The 25867-nt window shown below is 50.3% G+C and overlaps 4 protein-coding genes across 6 annotated transcripts in view; all 4 read right to left on the reverse strand.

The window, feature by feature from the left end:
- The window catches only part of HOXA3 (homeobox A3), a 33505-nt gene extending 24106 nt beyond the window's left edge, over positions 1–9399 (reverse strand). The window contains exon 1 of the mRNA XM_017956197.3: positions 9298–9399. The gene's annotated coding sequence lies outside the window, so the exon portion shown is untranslated. The remainder of the gene's footprint in view (positions 1–9297) is intronic.
- The window catches only part of HOXA5 (homeobox A5), a 31546-nt gene extending 16720 nt beyond the window's left edge, over positions 1–14826 (reverse strand). For 2 of the 3 annotated variants that reach the window (XR_004183014.1, XR_644927.4), the window contains exons 1-3: positions 12263–14826; positions 10986–11297; positions 9298–9399 (exon numbers count right to left, since the gene is read on the reverse strand). Coding sequence is in view for 1 of the 3 variants with exons in the window: in NM_001168897.1 (NP_001162368.1) it covers positions 11047–11297; positions 12263–12824 (813 nt within the window). In the remaining 2 variants the exon portion in view is untranslated. Of the gene's footprint in view, positions 1–9297; positions 9400–10985; positions 11298–12262 lie in introns of those variants that run through there. The other variant, NM_001168897.1, reaches the window with a different exon arrangement.
- Positions 14625–17111, reverse strand: HOXA6 (homeobox A6). Its single transcript, XM_031665330.1, has 2 exons — positions 16471–17111; positions 14625–15120 (listed from the first exon to the last, which is right to left on the reverse strand). The coding sequence occupies exons 1-2, from the start codon at positions 16910–16912 to the stop codon at positions 14861–14863; spliced, it is 702 nt and encodes a 233-aa protein (XP_031521190.1). The 5' UTR covers positions 16913–17111; the 3' UTR covers positions 14625–14860.
- Positions 17112–24177: 7066 nt separating this feature from the next.
- HOXA7 (homeobox A7) lies at positions 24178–25801 on the reverse strand. Its single transcript, NM_001168898.1, is given in 2 exon segments — positions 24178–24491; positions 25423–25801. Coding segments are annotated over 2 exon segments (693 nt in total).
- Between the last annotated feature and the right edge of the window lie 66 nt (positions 25802–25867).

A 25867-nucleotide genomic window follows, 5' to 3' on the forward strand; every position in this document is an offset into this window, starting at 1 on the left:
GCTGTAGGTCCTCTTGGGAGCCCTCTGCTTGCCCTACTGCTGGCTTAGGCCTCGGGCAGTCTGGCAGCCGCGACTCAGCGCTGACCTCGGGCGCAACCCAGTCAGGCTTCGCGTCCTTCAGGGGTTCTAGGCTAACGGGGGAAAGGAGGGCGTTGGGACCAAGGGGCATCCTGGCTTTTATGTACGCCCCTGAGAGGCCACCAGACACATTCTCCCAACCGCAGATCCCCCTTCCCCACACCCTGCTCCTTGCGTGTCGGCCTGAGAGCCCTTGTTTTGAGAAGCTTGGCAGAAGCTGCAAAGGGTGGGTGGGCAGCTAAGAGAAATCGACTCAAGGATGTAAAGCGAGGCCATTCCATTATAACTGGATGGACGCTTTTCATTTTTTCCTTCTTTCAGAGACAATCTGTTTTGCGTTTTCCTAAGAAAAATTGGAACCTTCGTAATAGCATCTAATTTGATGGGGTTGTCGATGTGAGAGCTAAATATGCCCGCGATTGCAAGGTGCGATTGTGAGAGAGAAGGTGGCCCAAGGATGGGAATGGATAGAAGCAATACCTCCACAGAACCGAGCTTTGAAAACAATAACTTCCTATTTCAGAACAATCCCCAAACAAAAACAAGCTAAGGGTAGAATAAACGCCTTGCCGGTCTGATTGCTGATGGGTCTTTTCCAGCTAAGAATTTCAAGTTTTCTCTTTTAGATCCTGCTTTCTCAGGCAGTATCTGAGACTAGAGTTATATTTACAGGACAGTCTATAATTTCTTAATTGCTGAAAATTAGCGTATTAACGATATCAGAAGCTCCGGAAAGGAGGGAGAGGAGACTGTTGCCTGCCATTTGGTAATTGAAATTTGATGGGTACACTAATTACGCCATTATTAACAAATAAATTACTTATTCCACCTAATGTTGATCTTTGAAGTAAATACTTATGCCTTATTTGTACTGTGTACTTTCTCCCTTTCTTTTCTGAGTAAGAGACATATCTAGATCCTCTATTTTTCTGCCTAGATTAAAGCAGTGCAAACTAGCATAGTCACCATTCTAAAAATATTTTCATATTGGCATGCAAAAACAAGGATTTTTCAGCTGGTGCACCTTAGTTGATTTTTCAAAGAGCAGTATAAACAACCTTCTCACAACTGAGTCTGGAACGCAAACAAGGAAAATTATTTCCTAAGCCTGGAGACACTTCAAAAGGAATGTCAATTCTATCTTCATTCATATTGGTTACTCATAGGAGTTACTAAATGCTGGAATATATCCATTTGATGGATAGTCATTTAATGCTTAGCCACATAAAGCCTATTATATGGGACTAATCTTTAAACTAATTTAGGAAAAGAGGTTAAAAAGGGGATCATATTAGCTTTCTAACTGGAATCACCCTGAAGTGGTACAAAGAGATTTTCCATATTAGGTGTATGTGTGTGTGAAGAGTGCTGTCCATTCACATGAGGCACCCTGAAAATTTGTTTTTAATGAAATCTGAGCCACAGACAGAAATCAACACTGAGTGTAATCTTTAGCCATCCTCTCTAGACTGGAGGAAAAATTCAGCCTGTGATACATCTACCTGAACCAATATCTCTCCCTAGCAAGAAAAAATAATATATACATAGGTTGTATACAATGTAATATAAATAATATATAGTTATATGTATTACAAATCTGAACCCTATAAGTTTCAGGGGGACAAAAAGCATGACAAGGAAATCTTCCCTCCTCATTTCATCAACCTTGAGTACCAAGGTCTTAACCATATCTGTTTAATATTTACAGACACTAAAACACAAAAATTCTGTTGTTTAGCCTCAGAACCTTGTACCAAGTTTCTATTTTTAAGTATTAATGAGACATAAGCACTGTTTTGTATATGGTTAACCCAAACGAGTTAGCTGTGCCTGTGTTTTGTGTGCTTCTATTACTTTAGGAAGATGGCCTTACACAGAATCCCTCAAGGCCTGTAACTTGTCTTTGTGGTTCGTATCATAAACACAAACGGAGCCAGGACCACCAAGTGTTATCTCACACACCGACATTTTGACATTTTACTGCAAGATTTATGGCTGTAATAAACAATCGCAGTACCTTTTCTGAACCTTCCTCAATCTCCCTTTGCAAACTGTAGCATCATTCCATCGAATCAAATAATCTTTTGAAAAACATTTTTTAAAATACCTCTTGCCTTTACACAATATCCAAGACACCAAAGTAAAGCCAGGAAGAAACTAACTCAATTAATAAACAAACTGAAGTTTACCAGCAGCATCTCGCCTGAGAAAAGATGGGATGCCCTGAAATGTAGCAGAGAGGGAGCATGCAAATCCTCGCACACCAACTGGCTCCAGTCCCAAGCGGGGTGGAAGCGTTATCCTTTCCTTAGGAAACTGGTGAGCACATTTGCTCATTTCCACGTGCAGGGGTAACATATTCCCAACAAAACCTTTCTTAAAATCCCATTAGGTGAAATAACTTTTCGTCATGTCCTCAAATCCCAGATGGAGAAGAGTGAAGGGAGTTGGAGGGAGAGGGAGGGTGAGAGGGAGGCAATGTTTTGCAGCTTGGTTTGAATCTGATTTGAATCATTTTGAATATATTTGTAACAGCCTTCTCTCTCTTGAATGCAATCCTGTCCCAAGTTTCAAAGTGACCGAACAGTGACACCGTGTGCATTTTGTTTCTTATTAATCTTACACATTGACAGTCTTTGTTAAATCACAAGGCGCGCCCTTCACCAGCCGACATTTTCATATTTGTTAGACGCACTGACCTGAAGTTCACCTCGGCCTTGGACTTTGCGCTTGTAAAAGGTCTATACAGTGTCTTTTAGCGAGCAGGGTGCTTTGCCCAGGTCACTCCTTCTCAGGAAAAACCAAGGGGAAAAGCCAAAGGAAATGTAAACGTTATGGAATGTATTGACTGTATTTGTCCTTTGTTCTTTAGAGCGAGAGTCCCCAGACTGTTCTCTATCTGATGCGTGTTTCTGGAGCTGAACAGTGGAGTGGCAGAATTTCAAAACGCCTGATGGTGGCATTTGAAGGCTTCCCCCCACACCTACATTAGACACAAGATTTGAGAGGAACAACACTTTACCAGCCATTTGACCAATTAATAGTTTGGGGGTAATTTTCTTGTAGTAGTTTAAAATAATGCACACAACCCAGGGATGAGGACTGATATTCATATTGGGATTACACATGAATTTTAACTTGGATTGTTTGAGAGGCCTGAGGTTCAAAATCCTCCAAATAAAGAAGCAAGCACTCTAAAAGCAATAACTTCTGGGAGTACCCTTTTCTTTTACCTTGAAGACTAACTAAGAGATATCTATGGGTTTTTTTTGTTGTTGTTTGTTTTGTTTTGTTTTGTTTTGTTTTTGAGACGCAGTCTTGCTCTGTTGCCCAGGCTGGAGTGCAGTGGCCGGATCTCAGCTCACTGCAAGCTCTGCCTTCCGGGTTCAGGCCATTCTCCTGCCTCAGCCTCCCAAGTAGCTGGGACTACAGGCGCCCGCCGCCTCACCCGGCTAGTTTTTTGTATTTTTTAGTAGAGACGGGGTTTCACCGTTTTAGCCAGGATGGTCTCGATCTCCTGACCTTGTGATCTGCCCATCTCGGCCTCCCAAAGTGTTGGGATTACAGGCTTGAGTCACCGCGCCCGGCGAGATATCTGTGGTTTTTGAAGTTGACATGTTTCTAAGGTGTGTCACGTTTTTAACAAAAAACACAATAAAAAGGTTTTTCCCAAAGAGACACATAATTGTCTTGTTGACTTATCGAGGGGTTTCAGTTTTCTTCATTTCACTAGCCCAAATGTGGTGAAATGTTCACTGCTGCAACAGCAATCACCACAGTTGTTTCCTTTCTTCTGTTTCATCTGGCAAACCCCCATTTGGCTTCAAGCTCTTGGCCAGAGTGAAAACTTTACACGTTGCACAGAAGCACCCTGATTACTTCCATGAAGGCAGTGTTTGGGAAATATTTATTTTAAAACTGAACATACCTGGCACTGTTAAATCCAATCAACCAAGATATATTAGGATGATCTTAAACATTCCTTCAAGAGTCTACATTCTGAGTAGTTGAATTATCTCCAAAGTTAAAAAAGAAAAACGTAGGGAAAATATTTCACCTTTCTCTTCTCTGTTTTCCTATACTGATCCCTTGAAGGTCAATTCATACAAAAGAGAAATATGTCCTCTGGAAAATAGATTATTATAGCACCAACACTTAAAGCCATTCTAGATGCATGAAAAATAAAATATTGTTTAGCTCTTCAGTTGCAACTCACACATGAGGCATGGTTCCAGTCGGCTTCCTTAATACACTATTCCCTTTCTTTTCTGCTCTCCTACCCTTCTGCTTAGGTTGCTTTCTCTTCTCCTTGACTTTTTCTTCAATTCCACGTGTATTATTAAAAAGTACATTCTGAAGAATAGAAAATATTCTATTCTGTCCTGGTTGTCTTACACAGTGGCCTGGTATTTGTGGATTTCACCTTTCTGCATTCCCTACAGTCTAGTTATTCACTTATAGCTTGTAGTACTTCTCTTACATTCAATTGTGGTTTAATAATAAACAACAAAAATTTCCAAACAGGAACATTTTCATGGCACCAATAAGCATTTTGTCACTGGTAGTGCTGGTGGAAGGGGTGAAGGGAGAATTCTGTGTCTTTCAGGAGGGTGTCCACTTCCTTCCTTCCCCTTCTCAGATCTCAGAATGCTTTGCATTCAGCGGACTGTAGTTTCACAAAAAGCATATTCTATGTTTGAAAACTGCAAAGATTACATTTTGCAAGAAGTGCCTGTGTTTGCATTTGTTCTTACACACTTTAGGGGTCATGATATGTACTAAAAAGACAAAAAACTGGCCAATCAAAATCCCTCTTTTCAAATAAAGGAGGTTTCCTGCACCATTCTGTTGCCTTTGAAGGCATAATGAAATATTGGAAACTTGCGACATTAGTTTTTAAAGCTCCATAGATGAGTTTTTAGCATTTTTATTTTGTGACAAACCCACAGACTCCTGGTTCTCCAACACCTAAGGTGTTGGTGTTTCAGTAATCTATGCCTATTTACCTGCTGCTATTCCCTCGGAACAGGAGCGATAATTCAAGATGAAATACAGCATGTATTACTCTTGAAAAGAGGAATTTTCTATCCTTTCCTCCGTAATTGAGGTCATTCAACCACTAGGGTTCACCTGGAGTCCATACTGTGATACACGCGTCACTCCGAGCCATTTTATCTTTTGTGCTGATAGTCAAGATCACAGCTCTAACATTGACATCAAACTCTGTCTGGGCAGATGACTAAGAGCACTGCACAATGTAAACTTTTGACCCTCAACTTTTTGACCTGCAGTTGTAACACACTAACCACAAAGATACACAAAGCTGAGCCTCTTCTTTCAGGGGGAAGGGGCCCCCCTAGCATCTCAGGACACCCTGCTTCTGCCACTGCCATTTGAAATTGGAGGGTGAAATGGATATTTTTCCTCAGTGTTTGTGACTGGACTTTTTGTTAAATCAGCCTACGACCCCTTTGTCAGCAACTAGGTACTAGATTAACTTGAAATCCCTCGTGATTCTATTTTACGAGGAAAATTTGGAGCAGAATGGGAGAACCTTGCAAAAAGTGAAAGAAAAGAGAAGATGGGGGAAAGCAAGCACTGGGAGGTGGAGACACTTTTTCCCTTTATTTAAAACTAAAGACGCAGCCCTAATTGTTGGGAGAGCTGGCCCAGGCGGGTGAGTTGACTGTGAACTTGTACTAAAGCGTGCTCTGCTGGCGATTCCTAGGGTGTGCAGATTTATCTTCTCTGCATTTACTTAACCCGGCAGTGAACTGCGCGGGCGTCATTTGTTAGGCGATGACAGACTTCACCTCCAGCAAGGGCTGCTTCACAAAATCGCAATAATTATCTAATAACCTTCATAACAAATATTATTATTGAAAAGACTGGCTTGTGGGGAGGGGATCTGGTGGGAGAAGAACAAATTTATTGTGAACAACACCAAACAAAACAAACCTGGGCAGACCTTCAAGTTCTGGGGCTTAGAATGGCTGGGGCTGTGGATCCCCTCCGCTATGTGGGTGGGAGCTTAGGCTGACCCCCTCAGCCCTGCCTGGGAGCCCCGTTTATAGTTTTGCCATTGACTAGAAGGAAATTCCTCCTTAGAAACCAAAGGGATGGAGCCCACAATGCTCTGCACTCTCCATGGTGGGCAAGCCATGGACAGACCCCCAGCCAAGTCAGGGGAGAGGCTGAGAAGGGCATCTTTTAAGCTAAAAAGATTGTTTTCCTCCTTAATTGCCCATCTTTTAAGATGTGATTTGCTTTCCACTCACTAATTATTTCAATATAGTCCTCTCAGAATCTCAGCAAATGAACAGGACTCTATTTTTGGTAGGAAATTCTGTCTTGCTCTCCCAGAGCTGCCAACAATGAAGCAGGGGAAAGAGCAGGAGAAAAGGAATCTTGGCATAATGTTGTGAAATTAGACCATGGAAACCCTAACAAACCCCTAAGTAAGTGTGACCAGAAGCTTCCTGTTGTATTTATAGTTCAGAAATATTGTCTCTTCAGCTTGTGGGAACAAACGAGCCCCCGCACATTGCCGCTGAGGAGGAGCACACACACGCACTTCTGCCACTGGCTGAGGCTGGATGTCTTCATAAAGCCCTCAGTGACAGACATATTTTTTCTTAGAAAGTTCCTCTGCAAGAACAACCCAAAAGAATCCACAAAAGAAATAACTTATCTACAGAATGAGCAGAAAACCAGCCATCCTCTTTATTATGCTTTCTATGAAAATAGGAAGAAAGAAAAAAAATCCTCCAATAACGTATAGGTCTGACTGCATGATGTATTTTTAAAGTCATTTAATTCCATGTGGCCATGTGGGTTTGCCTGCTCTCTTAAATTCTACTTAAGTTTTGTGAAGATTAAAACAGACAGAAATAAGCAAGCTGACAATATTTACAGCCTGTAATTTTTCTCATTCCTTGGAAAGATTCTCTATGTTCTGTGGTGCTGGATATGACTTCAACAGGCTTTCTGCTCATTCCCACACCCCAAGGTGGAATATGGCCATGAAGTAGTGTGGATATTTTCTGTGTAAGTTACTCAAACTAAACTGGCAGAATCCCTGTCACTTTTTTTTTTTTTCTAATTTCAATCACCAAGAAATCACTCAAGCAAGATCACCAAATGAGTAACTAAAATGGAACCCTAACCCAATATTTTCAATAAGGAGCCTACAATTCAGAGCAGCAAAAAAAGGAATCCAGTATTCTCACAGACACATAACATTATAAAAGAGAACCCATACCCATATAGAGTTTATATCCTTGTTCCCACTAAGATGTGGACACATCTTCTCGATTGCTGAAGTACCAATGTTTACTTTAATAGGTTACATACAATTACTTCAGGATTCTTCACCTTGCCACTGTTCATGAGAAGTAGCACTTGTGGGAGGGTTTCTATTTTTCAAAAAAAAACTTTCTAGGTTTTGCTTTCTGGACCTCTGACTTTGGGGACATCTGTTGGACTTATGTTGAGTGTAGGTGGCCTCTGCACAATAAAGTTTATTGAAATTCCAAATCTATACTTTCAGTTTTTTCACTTTAAGCACTTAATAGGTATCTTTGCCAATTAATACTTGCTGAAAACTGCCCAGCTCCTAAGGAGAAAAGCAGATCCTATTTTTTGTTTCATTTCTGAATGCAGTAGGAGAATTTGGCTTAATTCCTAAAATAGGATTGAGGGAAATCTACTGGGTCCCTTGTGGGTACCCATCCAGAAAAAGATCCCGGGACAGGCCACAGTCCCCAGGCACTGGGCTTGGGTTTTGCCATTGAAGAATATGGAGGGTTGGGGCCAGAAGGGGTGACTGGGGCCAATATGGAATTGTACCCAGGATAAACGTATTTCACCTTACTTCACCCATTGGTGCAATTTTGGAGATTGTTCTGGAAATCATAGATTATGTAAATTTCCTGGGATCAAACAGAAAGAGCAGCTAACAAAAGAAAGGCGGAAATCTCCTACTGACAAAGGACCAATTTCTTCCCTAAACTACCGTTTATGATGTGTCAGGAAAAACAACCTAATGGCTCTGGGGACTTTTAAGTTGGGCATTGAAGACACCTCAATTTCCCCCCAAAACTTTAGAGCACAGTTTGGAACAGAGAATTCGCCTGCATGTTGAGGGGGAGTGAATTTCTCCAATCTTAATGTTATCTAGGGGGCCGCCTAAGGTGCCTTCTGAGGGTCCTGTGCCTAGATGTTTTTAATTCTACAAAGAAGGAGAGGAAAAGGAAAGAAGAGAGGGAGAAGAAAGGCAAAGCGGAAGAAAAGAAAGCGCTTTAACCCCTTTCAATTAGCCTGGGGATTCAAAGACTAAAGTTAAATCCGGCCATAAAGTTTATTGCTTCAGACTCACAGGCGGGTGAGAACAGTCCCACCGAAATAAAAAGAACGTGCAGGCTAACAGGGTTCAGGGCCTGGTCCCGGGTGCGGGGGAGGGGGTGCTGAGCACCCTCACACACCAGGGTGGGGACCCTTGGTCCTCAGGGTCCAGTGGGCCCTACCAGCCCAGGATCCACCTTGCAACCCGGGAGCCCAGGCTGGAGGTGCAGCCCCCGCCTCGCCGGCCTCTGCCACCCTCCTGGTCTCGCGAGCTAGCCTGAAACCCAGCCCCGAAGGCCGCTGCCTCAATTCAGCCCTGCCAGATGACCCCGGCCCGCGAAGACATATTGCCACAGCCCCGTAAGGAATCCCGCCAGAGTCGGCCTCGGCCCTGCCCGGGCCTTTCTTTCAAACTCCTGAGCGCAGCGCGGCCTCGGCGCCCGCGGCCGGCGCCCCCCTGTCTCCCAGCCCCCACCCCAGGGCTCCGCGACCCCCAGGAGCCGGCCCCGGCCGGGCCAGCAATTGCGCGGGGGACTGGGGATGCGGCCTTGCCAGGTTCCCACACACAGGCCCATTCGCACACAAAAAAAATCATCTTTTTGCACGCCGGCGGGAGCAGCGGAAGTCATTAACATCCGCGGTTGTGCAGCAATTAAAGTTAGGCCTGGGGATGCGGCGTGGCCACAGGCGCTGCTCACCCTGCTGCCTCCGCAGAGCTGGTTCCTGGCGCTGCTCTTTTGGGCAGAGGGAAAGTTTGCTCTGCCTTTTCGAATTCAGAGGCAGCCTCAGAGCTATTGAACCAGAGAGAGAGAGAGACAGAGAGAGAAAGTTTCCAAAGTACAAATAAACTTGAAAGCGCTCAGGAGGCGAGCTTACCTTAACTCGGAGGGAGCCATTTTTCAGAGTTTTGAGAACTTGTGGTTTGGACACTTCTGGACCTAAAATTGACAGTTTGAATGGCCAGGCGGCACACGTAGCCTGCAAAAGAGTCAAATGGAGTCCAGCGTTAGTGAGATTATATGTTATGTGGTATATAATGTTGGATGTCAACTCCCCAAAACCATAAAACTTACTTTAATGGCCCCACGTGACGTTTTATAGCCAGTGAGCCGATCTGTCTGTGCTATGGATGATTTTACGATCTAATTCATAGACAAAACCCTATTCATTTGGCACCCAAATGTCATATAGCCGGAACTGGGGCTTATAAAGTTTACTGTTTTATAACTTTTAAAAGGAAAGACGGCATCAGTGTAAGCAGTCGGTAAATGTGCAAATCTCTAGTTGCGCTTTAGCTGCTCTGAGGAGTTTCCCAATCGAGCTAGGATGGGGTAAGTACCTTCCATTTGTAGCAAATTAATAGTAGCAAAAGAAGCCAACTGGGTCCAGGATGAAGAGTGGGGAAGGGGTGCTGGGATGGGTTAAGGGCAGAGGGTTTGGGGTCCACAGCCAGACAGAGCAGCGTCTTCAGCAAGTGGAGGCCTAGGACAGCCTTAGGAAAGAGGCAGGATCTGTGTGGCCTGAGGGTGGCTAACAAAGCCCTGGGCTTTTTCTCCTTTTTTCTTGCTCTTTCTCTCTTTTTTTTGTACCTAGCAAGTTAACTTGGTTTCCTCAGAGATGGGCATGGTGGCCTGGAGCTTTGGAACCGCCTACAGCTTTTTCCACCTTCTGCCCTGAACTTTGTGATGGGTCAGAGTTAGGGAAGCGATGGGCCAGTCTTGGTATGAGGTCTCCCTGCACAGGTCATCTGCTCAGGTAGCCTCAGACCCAACGGTTTCCAGGACTGGACAGACAGACAGAAAAGCAGACAGAGCCACTCACTATTTGGCACAAACCAGACCAAATGAACTTACAATAGAAAGTTTATTTTTTGTTCCAGTCAGTATTTTTTCCTTAAAAACAAATACAAAAAAAAAAAAAAAAAAAAAAGCTGATCACAGTTTGCTTAAAACAGACAGACTTGGACAATATTTGTAACTTTGTTCACAAAAACATACATCACTGAAGCTGCGCTTATAAGAGCCACTTCCAGAGTTCGTGCAAAGGGTCCTACAAAGGCACGCAGGGACACACCGCTTGGAGTCACAGTTTTCATCACAGAGTCACTATTCACTACACGTCAAACAAGTTGTGTCTCATCAAGTCACCTCTACAACAGCATTAATTACACAAGGAATATAGGTAGTTTGAATAAAAATATCTTTAACAGCTTGGAGCTATTGAGACAGGAACACTTCCACGCACATGCACAGTTAAACAACTTGAGTGCAACACACAACATTGGCACTAAACGAGATTGAAGGGGGACTTTTTGTGTGTTTTTTTCTCTTTTTTTGTTATAGTTACTTCAAGTAACACAGCTTGCTTCATATAAATAAGTTAAAACATCTATTTTTTTTTTTTTTCAAGACAAAGCCATTCAGGACAAAGAGATGAACAGAAAGCAGATCTACTTATACAGGCGCTATAATGGCAATAAACAGGCTCATGATTAAAAGATGAATTAGGGCAAAGAGAACAGGGCTTCTTCACAGAAGGAACACAAGGGAGTTTCAGAAAGTCACCTTAGTACTGACACTACGCGGGATCCGCTAATACTGCTCAGTACTTTAAACGCTCAGATACTCAGGGACGGAAGGCCCCTCCTGCCGCGGCCATGCTCATGCTTTTCAGCTTATTATCTTTTTTCCACTTCATTCTCCGGTTTTGGAACCAGATTTTAATTTGTCTCTCGGAGAGGCAAAGAGCATGTGCTATTTCAATCCTTCTTCGGCGTGTCAGGTAACGGTTGAAGTGGAACTCCTTCTCCAGCTCCAGGGTCTGGTAGCGCGTGTAGGCCGTCCGGGCCCTTTTGCCTTCCGGGCCGCCTATGTTGTCTGCAATAGAAAAGTCAGCGGTTTAGCCACCAACTCCTGTCTTCCAAAGTCCTCCAGGGGGACAAGCTTGGGTCCTGAGCAGGGAACCCAGGCGAAAAGCTCAACAAGTTCTCCCTACTAGCCCGCACACCCCTCCCGAATTTCCTTCCCTCTTCCTTTCTAGAGAGAAAACAATACGATTTGGATCCTGGGAACAATCTGCCCATCTGAGGCTGGGGCCGTGTCCCGGAGGACTCCGGCGTTCCCTGGCCCCTCTCCTGCCCTCTGCGCCCTACCCCGGGCGCCCCGATCGGGAGGCACAGCCCTCCCAGGCTGCCCACCGCACAGAAACCCAGGAAGCAAGGCCCTTTCCTGAGCGCCCAAGTGGCCTTTGGGTCACCCTGCCTCAAAGTTCCAGCCCCGAGAGCCGCCTCCAGTTTCCAGCCTGCAGGGTTGGGGCGCCTGCTTTCTTTTTCTTCCCTTCCCTTTCCTTCTCTCTCCCTCCTGCCCCCAAAATTCAGAATCCTGCCGGCTCTCGCCTTGATTCTTCCCCCCAAGCCCCTTTTCGGGGGCTCTAATTAGTAACGCTGCTTCCCCAGCGTAGCCCTCATAAATTATCCGCCCTGACAAGCCCGATTCACGGCTCCTACTGCCATCCTCTACCTCTCTGCGTCTTGCTCAGCTGGCCTGACCCGGGAGCGCCTTCCAAGGCGTGGGGTTCCAGAGGAGTTTTTTGCTTCCTGCCCCTTTCAACGTCTAAACTGGCCCAGCGAACGCCTATTTCCCCCACTATTTGTGAGCGCGGGGTGCTTGCAAAGAAGAGGAGGAAGGAGGAAGGCAGAGGAGGGAGAACGGCAAGGAGAGGCTCCGCAGGGCTGGGAGAAATGAGACCAGGAGAGAGACTGGGAGAGGGCGGCAGAGGAGAGAGGGGGGACCGAGAGCCGCGTCCCCGCGGTCGCGTGGATTTAGAAAAAGGCTGGCTTTACCATGACTTATGTGCAGCTTGCGCATCCAGGGGTAGATCTGGGGTTGGGCGGGCGGCGCCGGGCTCGGCTCGCTCTGCGCACTCGCCTGCTCGCTGCTGGCAGGGGCGTCCTCCTCGGCTCCGGACGCCGTGCCAACCCCCTCTCTGCTGCTGATGTGGGTGCTGCCGGCGTTGGCCGAGGCGCCGCTGGAGTTGCTCAGGGAGTTTTTCCCGCCGTGGTGGCTGTCGCTGCCGGGCGAGGGGGCCACGGCGGAGCAGGGCAGCGGGTCGGGCGGAGGCGAGTGCGTGGACGTGGCCGGCTGGCTGTACCTGGGCTCGGCGGGCGCCGCGCTGGCGCTGGCCGCGTAGCTGCGGGCGCGCTCTCCGGAGCCAAAGTGGCCGGAGCCCGAGCGGCCGACGCTGAGATCCATGCCATTGTAGCCGTAGCCGTACCTGCCGGAGTGCATGCTCGCCGAGTCCCTGAATTGCTCGCTCACGGAACTATGATCTCCATAATTATGCAACTGGTAGTCCGGGCCATTTGGATAGCGACCGCAAAATGAGTTTACAAAATAAGAGCTCATTTGTTTTTTGATATGTGTGCTTGATTTGTGGCTCGCGGTCGTTTGTGCGTCTATAGCACCCTTGCACAATTTATGATGAATTATGGAAATGACTGGGACATGTACTTGGTTCCCTCCTACGTAGGCACCCAAATATGGGGTACGACTTCGAATCACGTGCTTTTGTTGTCCAGTCGTAAATCCTGCCTGATGACCTCTAGAGGTAAACTCGTGCACTAATGGGGGAGTTGGGTGGAGGCGAGAGGGGTGGCGCGCGCGCCTCGGGCGCGTGCCCGCCGCCAGTTGCAGCCGTTCAGTCGGACTCGAGCGCCACCCGCTGGAGGCAGGGCGCATCGCCCAGTTTCCGACCGGGGGCTGCAAGGGCCGGGGTCGAATTGAGGTTACAGCCCATTATGGCAAAATTATTGCATTTCCCTCGCAGTTCCATTAGGATGTACCAATTGTTAGGCCGTCAGCTGCCGATCGCGCGCCCGGCGAGGATGCAGAGGATTGGGGGAAGGTGGTGACTTGCATTTTATTTACAACAACTTTATTTCCCCCGTTTTGCAGCCCCTCTTATTTTTGTGTCGAGGTTGGGGTCGGTTCTGCCCGTCCTGCCAGCAGCTCTGAATTTTGAAAATACAGATATCACCTTCGGGGAAGGGGGAAAGCCATTTAGCCAACTGGATAAATAAATCCTGCCCGCAGCAGCAGCAGCTACAATTACGGCTCTGTTTTTGCGAGCGCATGAGGGACAGTGTCCCTGCCGCTCTTAAATGACAGGCGTCTATTAAAGATAGCTTTTGTGTAATGTTTCTGCAAGGCGAGGTCAAATTCCATACACTTTTATAACTGTAGTCGATTTTTCTTTCGTGTGAATATGGTTTTCGTGTCATTAGTTTGCTATTTGATTTGCTTACGTATCCAGCCTGGAAAATCTTCATCACAGGGTCCGGTTCCTCGAGCCAGCCGGACCCCAAGTTGGAGGGTTCTCCTTGAACCCAGCGAGTGGGCCCAGGCTCCCTGCAGCCACAGAGGCTGCTTGGGGTCTGGGGATCCGTGGGGCCGGTTACTGGGGTCTTGCTTAGACCTCCAGGAGTAAAATGAGGGCGATAATGGAAGCATTTCGTGGCAGTGCGTAGTATCTCTGTAGTTATTTTCCACGGCTCCGAAAGACTCAAGTAAATCACAAATATAGCTGAGAGGCAAGTGGAGTCTCCCCGCTGGAGGCCCCGCGTTGCAGGCGCCCCTGGCACGTCTGGAAGCCAGGACTCTGGCGGCTTCCATGGCCCTGGGCCCCTCGTTGGGTCCTGAACGCTGCTGTGGCGGCGACGCGGGCGCTATCGGAGGCAGGGAGCGGGAATCCGGAGCCGGGGGCCTGAGGGATCCCAGGAGCTCCCCGGGCTGTAATGTTCCACCCGCGCCCAGGTTAGCTTGCCTCGGCTGAGGCTGCTTCTTTTCCACTGACGGTTGCACACGCGGGACCGAGAGACTGGGCTCTGTTGGGGCCCCCTTTGTTCCTTGAGCTTCCTGTTCTGGGAGGCCGCTTGGGAGGCCGCGACAAGGCCGGGCTCCAGCACTTAGAACCCCTCTTTCCACTGGTCAGAGATAATTTGATGATGCCCTTCGGGACCTACTGGCGAGGGACCTAGGCACAGACTCCCAGACGCGAAACGGGGCTCGGCCCAGGGCTCTTTCCTCCCTAGCAGCTCGGCGTTCCGAGGTCGGGGAGCTCAGAGGCACTAGCACAGCAGCCCCGGACGCATTCAGGGCGCACCCCAGAACTCGGGAGCCGGTTTGGGCAGCCTTGTGGAGCGGGACTGGGTGTGTGCAATGCGCCCCGCTCCACTGCTGGTATTGGCTGTGTGTGAGGTTTTGTTTTGTTTTGTTTTGTTTTTTAAGAAATAAATGCACAGACGCTTGCAAAGCTCCGGGCTCCCCTGAAGTTGCGGAAGCCCCCGATGGAAGCAGGCGGGGAGAAAAGTTGGGGAGCAGGCGAGGGCAAGGGGGCAAAGCCGAAGGAGGTTGCAGCGCTGGCCTGGTCCCTGCCCAGGCGTCTACTCGTCCGCCTTTGCCTCTGAGTCCTCCCCGCTGGGCTGCGTGGAATTGATGAGCTTGTTTTCCTTTTTCCACTTCATGCGGCGGTTCTGGAACCAGATCTTGATCTGGCGCTCAGTGAGGCAGAGCGCGTTGGCGATCTCGATGCGGCGGCGCCGTGTCAGGTAGCGGTTGAAGTGGAACTCCTTCTCCAGCTCCAGTGTCTGGTAGCGCGTGTAGGTCTGGCGGCCTCGGCGCCCATGGCTCCCGTACACAGCACCTGCGAGCAGAAACAGCCGGGCGCCGGTAAGCCAGGACCTGGATGGTTGACCCAGTCAGCCCGGTGCCTCCCACAAGGGGCATATGAACTGAAAACCACCCCGCCTCCACTCCAGCCTCTCCCACTATGTCTGGGGCCCAAAGCATACTGAATGGGAGATTATTTCATACCAAGCGAGATGTTTTTCACCTATAACGACTTGGGGTGGACATTATTGTTTTTGAAAAATCTGCCTCATAGGAAAATCATTACAATCAAAATAACAGAATGGGCATTCTTAATTTGGGACGCCCAGGTCGTGTTTTTGTGGGGATGCAGGGTGTGTGTGTGGGGCGGGGGGGAGGTGTGGAACCATGTAAGTAGTGTACACACTCTGAATTCATAGTGGTCTCTCTGAGGATGCTACTGTGACCAGCCATGTCAGAACTCAACACATTTTTTGAAGAGTTAAAAATGGTCAGCCCTCTTGAATCTTTACACATTCTCCCATATTATATGACCCTTCTGAGAAATGCAGAACTCACCCAAGGATAAAGTGGATTTTAACGCAAAACATTATAATTTTAACAATCCGCATTAGGCTCTGTCCTAGGGAATTCCTAGGAGTCTTTGGGATTCCCTGTGGAGTCTTTGGAAACCAGAGGCTAAGAGATGGAGCTATAGTTAGTCTAGGATTTCTAGCAATGTAGGATTGTGTTGGGCTGTCTGATCTGTGCCAAAGATCCCCAAGGGTGGTGGGGATCCCTCCAAGACAGGTGTAAGAACTCAGGCATGGGCTCAGAAGAAGGCAGAAGTTGGCTAAGAGTGAGCAGTTGAGTGGAAGGGGGAGGAGGTGAGGGAAGAGAGAGAGAAAAAAATCCTGAGTCTGGGGCTGTGGCCCTCCAAGGCTTTGGGGAGACACTAGAAGAGGCCAAATGGCCACCTCTCTCTGTACGGGTTTCTGAAGGGCAGAAAGGAGAGGGGGTTGGGAAGCAAAGGGTATTTATCAGTGACCAGTGCAAAAGGCCCACTGGCTTGGGAAGCTGAGCAGGGTACCCAGGGTGCATGGGTCCCCACCAGCCTCTCTCTCTCTTCAGGCTGTCCCTGTCACAGGTCTCATATACGTCTCAGTGCCCCCATCCTCCCCTAAAGTGTCACCTTACATGGACACTGGGGCCCTGCCCTTCCTCTGCCATGGCCTGATTGCCCCATTGGGAACTGATTTTTTTCTTCTCTTTTAAAAAGTCAAAGAAACTTTGCTAGTTCTTTCCTCCTTTCTCTCTATTCCTCTTTCTACTCGGTTTCCTCCTTCTTTCTTTCTTTTCCTGCCTCCTTTCCCCTCTCCCTCCACTGTCTTGGGATATGCCTTACCCGCGCAGGAGTTCATCCGCTGCATCCAAGGGTAAACGGGACTCGAGTACTTCCGGTCGGCGCCTTCGTCATGGAGTGCTTTGCCCTGCCCGCTGCTGCTGTCGGGTTTGTACTGCTGCTCGGGAGAAAAGTGCAGGTAGTCCCCGGGGCCCCTCTGCTTGCCACTGCCCGAGGGCGAGGCGCCACTGAGGTCCTTATCAGAATAGAAACACGAGGCCCCGTACTCGTAGGACGCCCGGTTGCAGGCCAGGACAGAGTTGGACTGTTGGTAGAAACAAGGTGAGGTGTACGTCTTGTCCGGGAGACTCGACGCCCCGTACGAGGCCGGGAAGGGCCTCAGCGCGTCATAGCCGGCCTGGTAGAGGGGCAGCTGGCCCAAGAAGGAGTCCTGGCCGCTGGGCAGGCTCCCGGGGAAAGTGGGATTCACAAAATAGGAACTCATTTGCGCGCCCCTCTGCAGGACTGTGATTTGTTGTGTATTAGTACATCTGGCTATAACTATTAGTAGTCATCGAACTGGTTTGTTTCTGGATGGCCGAACGCCAAAAGCGACAGCAGCAAATCGCACCAGCTGACGCCGCGGCGGCCAATGGGAGCGAGCGCCGGAGCCCGCTCCCCAGGGACCGCGGCGACCGAGGCAGCAAAGTTACAAACAGCCCCCAGCTCGCCCGCCCGCCGCCCGCCCGGCAGATTAATGGGCGCGCACAGCCAGCCGGCCCGGCTCTCTTCCCGAACGCCAGCGGCGGGCACTGCCCGTTCAGGGGCGAGCCGATCAGGCCAGAGTAGGGACACTAACGCTCGGGCCGCCGCAAAGGCCCCGCCAGGCCCCATCCTTCCTCCTCCCCTTTTTGCTTTATTGAATTTTGCGGGTTCCCCACCCCTCCTCCTCCAAACAGGAAACCTGAAGGTCCTGCGCCAGGAGGGGCGGTGACAAAGGTGGCTTTGCTCCCTGCCGGCCTGCACTCCAGGCATGGCTCCGAGTTGCCCCTCCCCTAGCGCTCCCCTATTAGTGGGTGCGAGTTCTTGAGCTGGAGCAAGGGCCATGAGAAACCAGGCCTTCACTCTATGCTCTTCACTCGTGCGCCTTAGCAATCGGTGAACTCCCTTATTCTCTCCTTCTCCACTCGCACCAGGGGCCTGGGCCTTGCAGCCCAGAGCTGAAGGATCACCTCGAGCTGACCAGGACTCAGCCAAACGTAGGTTCTTCCCACCCATTCCCTCCTCCCACATACACATCCTGTTTGAGTCCCAAGGGGCTCAATGGCCCGCGCCTGCCTGGTCTTAAAGCACCCCTTCCAGCTGGGCGTCCCCATCCCACCTTTGAACCCAGGGAATTAAGAGGCCAGAAACCACTGGTTTTAACAAGAAAGGACCGACAGAGCAGCGGCCGTGAGACTGGGCTCCTAAGCCAGCCGAGGGACCTGCTCCCCTGCCCAGCGCCTGGGGACTCGGCATCTGCTGCGAGAACCGCTCAGAGCTGAGGCGGATAAAAGTCCAGATGTGGAATCTTTCTGTCCACATTCCAGAGGCACAGAAGACGCAGGGGCCCTGGCCAAGCTGGGCACAGAGGGCAGCTCTGCGGGGCCCAAGGCCGCGGGATAATTGATGGGCTCGGTTTCCGGGGCGCCCGACAACCGGCACTGTCCTGGGGCCGCCCTCTTTACTGCCCTTCCTGGGATCGCACGGAGGGCTGCCGCCCCTCAGTCTCTCCGGAACCGGGAATAGTTGTCTCACCGGCTCCAGAAATCCTGAATTGTTTTCACTGCTGTTCCAGGCCTGGCGGTCCCCAGACAGGACATTAGAAGCCTGTCCTGGGCTGTTCACTCTTGCCTGAGAGGTGTGCCTTCGAGATAGTTGACTTTTACAACACATGGATCAATCTCGTTTTGTAAAATGTGATAGCAGCCCAATGGCATTTTTACAACTGTGTTTGTTGGGCTTGTAAAACCCCTTGAATTAGCTTTAAAATCCTCAATTCTGTGGAGGTTGAAGAAAGACTATTTACGTGATTTGGATGGATTTCTGGAGACTGTTTACAGATCTGTAAAACCCTGGCCAATGCAGGCTCACCGGTTCCGGACTTAGTGGGGAGGTGGCAATTGGCAGTGTTCCAGTAGGAATCTAGTAATGACTTAGTCTCTTCCTTGCTTTTCCAATTTTTTTCCTGAGCTCTCCTCCCCCAAAGGGAAAAAATTGGGAAAGGACTGGCCTAAGGTCGACCTCCAAAGAGCCCAAGAGGCACTCCTGGAAGGCGGCTACTAGCCCCGCAATGGGGGCTACCCCTGGAAACTGGATGCCTGTTCCCCAGTCAATCTGTCCTAGAAAGGGTTTACTTTGCATATAAAGCAGGGCGTTGAATGAGAGGATAGAATTGGGCATTTCCCACACATTACTTCAGGGAAAGAATTCAATAGGTGAAAATGAAAACTGGTGTCAAAAAATTAAAAGGGACTTTTAAAAATAGCTGTTTGAAGAAAATCATGTTTGTGGTTTTTTTTCTTGAAATTATCAGACTACATTGATTTTAAGCAAGTTATTGTTTAAGATGAAAATAACCATTTGGAGATGTCAATCAATGTTTACATTTATAATTTCCTTTTCATTCCTCCATGTCCCACACAGTGGTGGGGTTGGTGTCAATTTACTGTTGTTATTATTATTTGTCATGCCTTGACTAGGATTCTTGATCTAATTATTGTTCCAGCTGACAAGAGAATTTGATTTCTCAGCTAAGAGCCAGAAAACATTATATTTCTAGCTTCTATAGGCCCTAAGATGGAAAAATATATATTACATTGGAATCTTTACATGTTAGCCAAGGCTAGTGCATATCAAGTTGGCAGCTGACCAATTCATTTCTCCAACCAGATATATATATATATATATATATATATACATACACACACACACACACACACACACCTCTCTCTCTCTCTCTCTCTCTCTCTCTCTCTCTCAGAGAGAGGATCATTCCGGCAAGAATAGGCAGCCCAGACCCTCCAGAGAGCCTCTCCTGCGATGGTGAGAATGGCCACCCCAGGGCTCTCTCTCTTTCCTGCCAAAGCCACGCAGAAAGCGACTTACCTTACAGTTTCTCTCCAAGGCGGGCAGGATGGCGAGCTGGGCCCCACCGTCTGCCCTTGCCCTGGGCTGCCCATTGAACAGCTCCACCTTCGCCAGCCTGGAGGGTGGTCTGGGAGTATGTAGGTGTGGTACCTTGAAGGCCACCTCAGTCCAGCCAGCTCGCTAGCCCAGGCCAGAGCCCAAAGCACACAGGTGCGGCCTCTGCCCTTCACAGGCCCTCGCCTGGAGCCAAAGCCGTCCTTCTTTGCCATAGCCCATCCTCCTCAGATCCGCCAGGCCTACAAGCCTCAGGACTACAGATAGTCTCTCCGATATCAGAATCGCAAAGTCAGAGTGTTCCCTGAACCAGCGTGCGCCCCCAGGACGCCTTGGGACGTGCAGTTTGGGCAGAAGCAGCCATGACGTGCCAGGCGGCCTGTGCAACCAGTCTCCATGGTGCTGGAGTGGGGGTGGGGGGAGGACCCGAGTCTATACCGGCGTCCAGCTGCGGTCAGGGGTAGCCGAGGCGGGGAGATTTCCCGGCCAAATAGGCTCTGGGTGATAGCCCCCCAGGTCCCCTTTCGTCCCCCTCTACCCTGCTTGCTGGGAAATCTCTGGAATCTCTGAGGGGCCCGTACAGCAGTCGCGCCAGGCTGCAAGAGGCGGGCTGCGGCTGGCGCCGGTCCCGGCGACCGCCACGGCGTGGCAGCAGCGAGCGCCAGCACGGTCGCAATAAATAATCCGTCAGCGGCAGCCGCAGGCAGGAAGGCAGCGACCCTAGGATGCAAATACGCCGCTTTATCCGCCCCGAGCGCACCCAGAGCACGGGCGAATGTCCCAGACATCCACAGCCCCTTCCTATTTATCGAATCCATACCAAGATATTGTTTCAAGATGGGGAAACAACAACCCAAACAAAAAATAAACAAAAAGAACCTCGGACTCTTTTCTTGTCGCTGTCCGGAGAGTTCCCGGGGCAAATCTGGTCTGATACGCACTTAGGCCGAGCTACAGTTCGAGCCACCGCGCTACGCAAAGCCACCGCCAGCAGCACGCTCCGCGCTTCCTCCCGGGCAGCTCCACAGTCCTCTCCCCGCTCGCGGGAGGTGGGGAGTGCGGTCGCCAGTCCGTTGCGCCAAGGTGGATTGGGGGGTCCCCCTATCGCCCAGACTCGGTTTGCGTCCTTCCTTCAACCTTAACTGCGGGCCCCTGCCACCCGCGCTAACACCATTACGTCCTCTGCACCGAAACTTCCCACCAAGTAACACCCAATTAACTCCATCCTCTCCTCCAACACAGAATTCCACCCACGCACCTATTCCCTCTCCCAGCGCTTCAGACACCTCTCTCATCGAAAAACCGGGCGAAAGGAAGCCGTCAACGAGCGGAGAACTCTGGCTGAATTAGTAAGTTTTTCTCTGTTTCTCCCTTTTACCTTTCTCTCTGAAACCAATTCCCACGGAGTAGAAGGTGCTGTGCTGATGCTAATAAAATGACTGTGGATTAAAGCACTTTGCCCTCACCTCTTCCCACCTTCCCAGGTCAAGAACGGTTTCCTGTTGTTGGGGAATCCAACAAAACCAAATAGGGCCATGAATGAAAACATAAAAATCCAAACCCAAGGGAATAGCGGGGAACACAGTGTGCCGGGCCACTTCCTTTTGGGCTTCACGGGGTCGCTGGGGAAGGGGAGAGAGACGACCCAAGGGATGCTGCCCTGTGCCTGGGCGCTGTGCCACGGAGGGCCGAGGGAAGGCGGGCACTTACTGCCAAGGCGAGCCAGGGAGGGGAGAGAAAGGGAGTGGTGTGTGTGCGTGTGTGCGCGCGTGTGTGTGCCTGTGTGTGTGACGTGTGTGTGCTGTAGTGTGTGATGGGGGCGAGTGTGAATGGGTGAGTATGGTAAGGGGGAGTGTGCCCCTCTTAAAGCCTCCCTGGGTGCCCTCTCCCACCGCTGCTGCCGCCGGCTGTCACCTCACCACCTTTACTCCTATCTCCTCCCCACATGTCTCACCTTCAGACAGCGACTCCCAGAAGCTCCTGCCCCTGTGACAGCTGTCGCTTGGGCAGCCCGAAAGACGAATTGTCCTCCTTCCTGGTGCCAGAGGACGCAGGAAATTAGCCAGGTTGCGAGTTGCAAAGCTGCCGCCGCGGCGCCGGGAACGGGGCGCGCCCCATCTCCAGCGGGAGCCGCCAGGCCTGGCCTGGCCGGGGCTTCCCTTCGCTCGCCATCTCCGGACAAAGCACAGCCGAGCCAGGCTCGAAGGCAGAGCTCCGAAGCAGGCAGGACGGAGCGGAGCAAAAGAATGCGGCTCTATTCTCGCAAGGGAAATTATAAAAAAGTTCATGTTCACGGTTCTCATCCACATGACCGACAGCGGCCAATGGAAGGGCCGAACAACTCATAAAGTTGTATTGCAAAGTTGTAAATTTTCATAAACAACAACGGATTTATGACCCTTTCCCCATCACTGAGAGGAGGCAGCTCTTACACCGGCGCCATCTTACCACCGAGGCCGCCCAGACTTGGGGCCTCAGGTTTTACAGACCCTTTTGGGCCCGGTTTTACTAAAAGAGCCATAAGAAGCGGACCCAACCCAGGCAGAAGACTGGAGACAAGGTCTTGCAGGCGGAACTCAGGATGCTCTGAGCTGCCCGCACAATCCCTCGCCCTTCGCCCCTCGCCCCTTCCCTGCACCCAGATGCCCCAACCCCTGCCCAGGCTGCGCAGCCCAGCGAGGGTCTGCCGTCCTAGCCCCTCCCCGCGCCACCTACAGCAGTGCGGGACCCTGGGGCGCCCTTGCCTCGCCTGCAGGCGGGGTGGGGGCCTTAAATCCCATTTCCTAGCCTGGGGCTGGGTTCAGGGCGCATGCGAAATCCGTAATCAGCCTCTGGATAATGCCCCTTTCCAAGCCCACTGCGCAGCCTTAGAGGAAAGGGTGGATTTGAAATTTCCTCATGGAATTTATGGAGATTTTTAGGGAGCTTCATAGAATATAACGTATCTGCCAGAGATTCCGTTTTCAAGGAATCTAGAAGATGTTAGTGCACACACAAAAACCAGACAAACGTCTCTACACGGATAAAGGCACATGTACAATTATGCACACAGGGAAGGGCATACACTCTATTGTGGGCACAGAATGACATGCAATTATGGACACACAGAAACACATGCACCCAATTATGGACACCAAAATATACACAATTGTGAAATTAGGTAAAAACACACACACAGAAATACATAAACAGAAAAATAAGCACATACTCATACAAATACACACATAAAAATACATTAAAAAATACATGACACCAATACATGAGCATCCAACACTTGGACCATCACAAGGACAGCCACCCCACTTTTGCTTCCCCACTGCCCCTTTCCCTCCAGCCATGCTCACTTCCCCTTTCCCAGTCTCCTCTGGATAAGGTAGTCCACGTTTTTCTTTGTCACCAAGCATCTTTATTTTTCAGTTACATAAAACACAGCTGGGCTGGGAAGTGTGCCTTCCCTGAACCCCAGGATGGAGCTGAGGGGGATACAGGACAACACAGGAGATGAAGGGCATTGCGGAGGGCATTGGACCTCCCCACCCACTACAGTTAGCTCAAGACAACATACCATGCTACAAAGTCACCCCATTAACACATCCTTTCCAAGTCAAGACACTGCCTTACAAATGAACTCCAAGACTATAGAAACGATCAAACAAAAAAATCTTGTTCAAATATACAGTATCTGCTATTATAGGAAACGTCAGGGCGTACATATTTAACACAGCTGAACAGTAAGATACAGGAGCCAGAGGAAAGGACAGCGAAGCTGGGAGCATCTCCACAGTCCTACTAAGCAGAAGCTAACCCAGAGATCTGCAGCCAGCTCAGGAACATTCCCCTCCAGAAGTGGGGGTTGATGGGCCTGAACTTTGGGTGCCAAGCCAGAGAAGGAGGGATTGATTCTAGGGTGCAGCACTTAGAATGCTTTTTGGAATAAATATATTATTTTTCAATTTAAATAGATGCCAATACCCTGATCCTGGACCTCAGCACATTCTCAGGGCAGCCTCAGGGACCCCAAAACCTGCGGGCTGTAAGCAGCAGGGGCCTTGTCTGGGAGCAGTCGGCACTAGGTAGCAGGCAAGCCAGCCAGCACAAAATAGGTAGTTTGAGGGGAGTAGGTAGTAGTGAGATTCACGTTCTTTCGGATCTGGGAGGGTGGTGCTGGGTGTTTGCCAGTGCTGGAATACATAGGGGCTTCCTGGGAATGGAGGCCCTCTGGGCTGGATACATAGGTAGTTTGGGGATGCCTCGAGCAGAGGCCTGTGCTAGGTAGTATTTTGGCCGCGCCAGCGCAGGGCCGGCTGACCTGGGGTTGGGGGTGTCTTTTGGGGTCCTCGGAGGCAGAGGGAATCCAAGGCGACCCAGTCGCTGCGGCCGCTCAGTCCACAAAAGTTGGGAGCTGGAGTAGGTGATGGGGGCCGGGTAGAGTGCAGGTTGGGGACTGTTTTGTTTGTTCGTTGTTGTTTTTTTTTTTTTTTTTTTTACATTTTCTTTTATTTTCCCCATTTTTGTAAATAAAACCAATGAGTCTCTTAAAGACGCTTTTCCGACTGTCCGGTGCAGCGAGGGCCCCGGCTCCGCCCCTCATTCCTCCTCGTCTTCCTCTTCTTCATCATCGTCCTCCTCGTCAGCCTTGTCCGCGGCAGCGGTGGCGGCGGCAGAGGGCACGGCGCCCTCGGGAGCTGCTGCGGCAGCCGGACCTTCGTCCTTATGCTCTTTCTTCCACTTCATGCGGCGATTCTGGAACCAGATCTTGATCTGGCGCTCGGTGAGGCAGAGCGCGTGGGCGATTTCAATGCGGCGGCGCCGCGTCAGGTAGCGGTTGAAGTGGAACTCCTTCTCCAGCTCCAGTGTCTGGTAGCGCGTGTAGGTCTGGCGGCCCCGCTTCCTGTCAGGTCCTGAGAACAGACATGCAGACACAGGAACACACGGACAGACAAGTAGACAGGGCACTCGTTAGGCTGCTGTCCCAGAGCCCACACCTTCCTCCTGGCCTAGTCCCAGGCGAGCATCCCCCTCTGCCCCAGGCCCCAAACTGAGCTAGGGGAGGAGGGGGGGTGTTAGGGAAAGACCCCAACTGCAGTGCCAGACTCGCAGGCAGCTCTGTAATCAGCAAAGGCACAGAATCCCAACTTTACAACTGCCTTTTCCAGCCGGCTAAGCTTCCACAATGTCCTGCTTCCCCTGACAAAGGAAAACTGTAAATATAGAGTGTGGGCAAGTGGGAAAAGCTGCACTTTTGCCATTCAAAGATGAGCCCGGCCATTCCCCCACCTTGCTAGGCAAGTGGGCGACCCTTCCCAGCAGCCTGAGACCTCAATCCCCAGGACCTTCCTAGGGTACCCCGACCCTCTGGCCTCATTCCCTCGCCCCCATCTTGAAATGGCCCCTGGCACAGGGTCGGGTGAGAGGCCTTGGAGGGCTTGGCTCTCCCAGCTTTTGAGGAAGAAAAGCCAGGCAGCAAGGAAAAGGAGGAGGAAGAGAAGAAAGGGAGGGAGGGTGACAGAAGAGGGAGAAAGAGAGAATAGCGAACAAACTTAATGTTAAAATTCCAAGGCAAATGGAGTTAAATAAATTTACGAGGATCGAACCCATTAATTGGGCCATAAAAAGTTTTATGAGCCTCATTTACATACAATGCTATAGGCTCCACGCAATGGCGCCTCCGCTCTAATTAAAACCAGAAAGGCTGCGCCGGGAGTCACGGGGCTGCCGGCTCGCAACAGCCTGGCTCCGCTCTTCCGGCCCCCGGCTCCGCGCTCACCAGCGCCGCGCTCCCCGCTCCCGGTCCCGCTCCACCAGCCCGGCCAGCCTAGCGACTGCGCCTACCTGAAGACCGCATCCAGGGGTAGATGCGGAAATTGGCTTCGGCTGGGCCGTGCAGCACGCCCTCGTCCGCCTTGTCGCAGGCGCCTTTGGCGAGGTCACTGCAGAGCCCGGGGATGTTTTGGTCGTAGGAGGCGCAGGGCAGGTTGCTGTAGGCGTCGGCGCCCAGACCGTAGCCGGATGCAAAGGGGCTCTGATAAAGGGGGCTGTTGACATTGTATAAGCCCGGAACGGTCGAGGCGAAGGCGCCGGCGCCCGCCCCGTAGCCGCTTCTCTGTGAGTTGGGCGCAAAGGAGCAAGAAGTCGGCTCGGCATTTTGGAACAGAGAAGCCCCCGCCGTATATTTGCTAAAAAGCGCGTTCACATAATACGAAGAACTCATAATTTTGACCTGTGATTTGTTGTCCGGCAGCTTTCAGTGTCGGTTTTACGAGGTAGCGTGATATAT

Source organism: Papio anubis, chromosome 4 (genome assembly GCF_008728515.1).
Source record: "Papio anubis isolate 15944 chromosome 4, Panubis1.0, whole genome shotgun sequence".
NCBI lineage: Eukaryota > Metazoa > Chordata > Mammalia > Primates > Cercopithecidae > Papio > Papio anubis.

Excerpts from the sequence above, each read along its gene's own strand:
- HOXA6 (XM_031665330.1), bottom strand. The coding sequence starts at position 16,912 with ATGAGTTCCTATTTTGTGAATCCCACTTTCCCCGGGAGCCTGCCCAGC. Across the intron at positions 15,121-16,470 it reads GCGGATGAACTCCTGCGCGG|GTGCTGTGTACGGGAGCCAT; the intron begins GTAAGGCATATC and ends TTCTGCTCGCAG.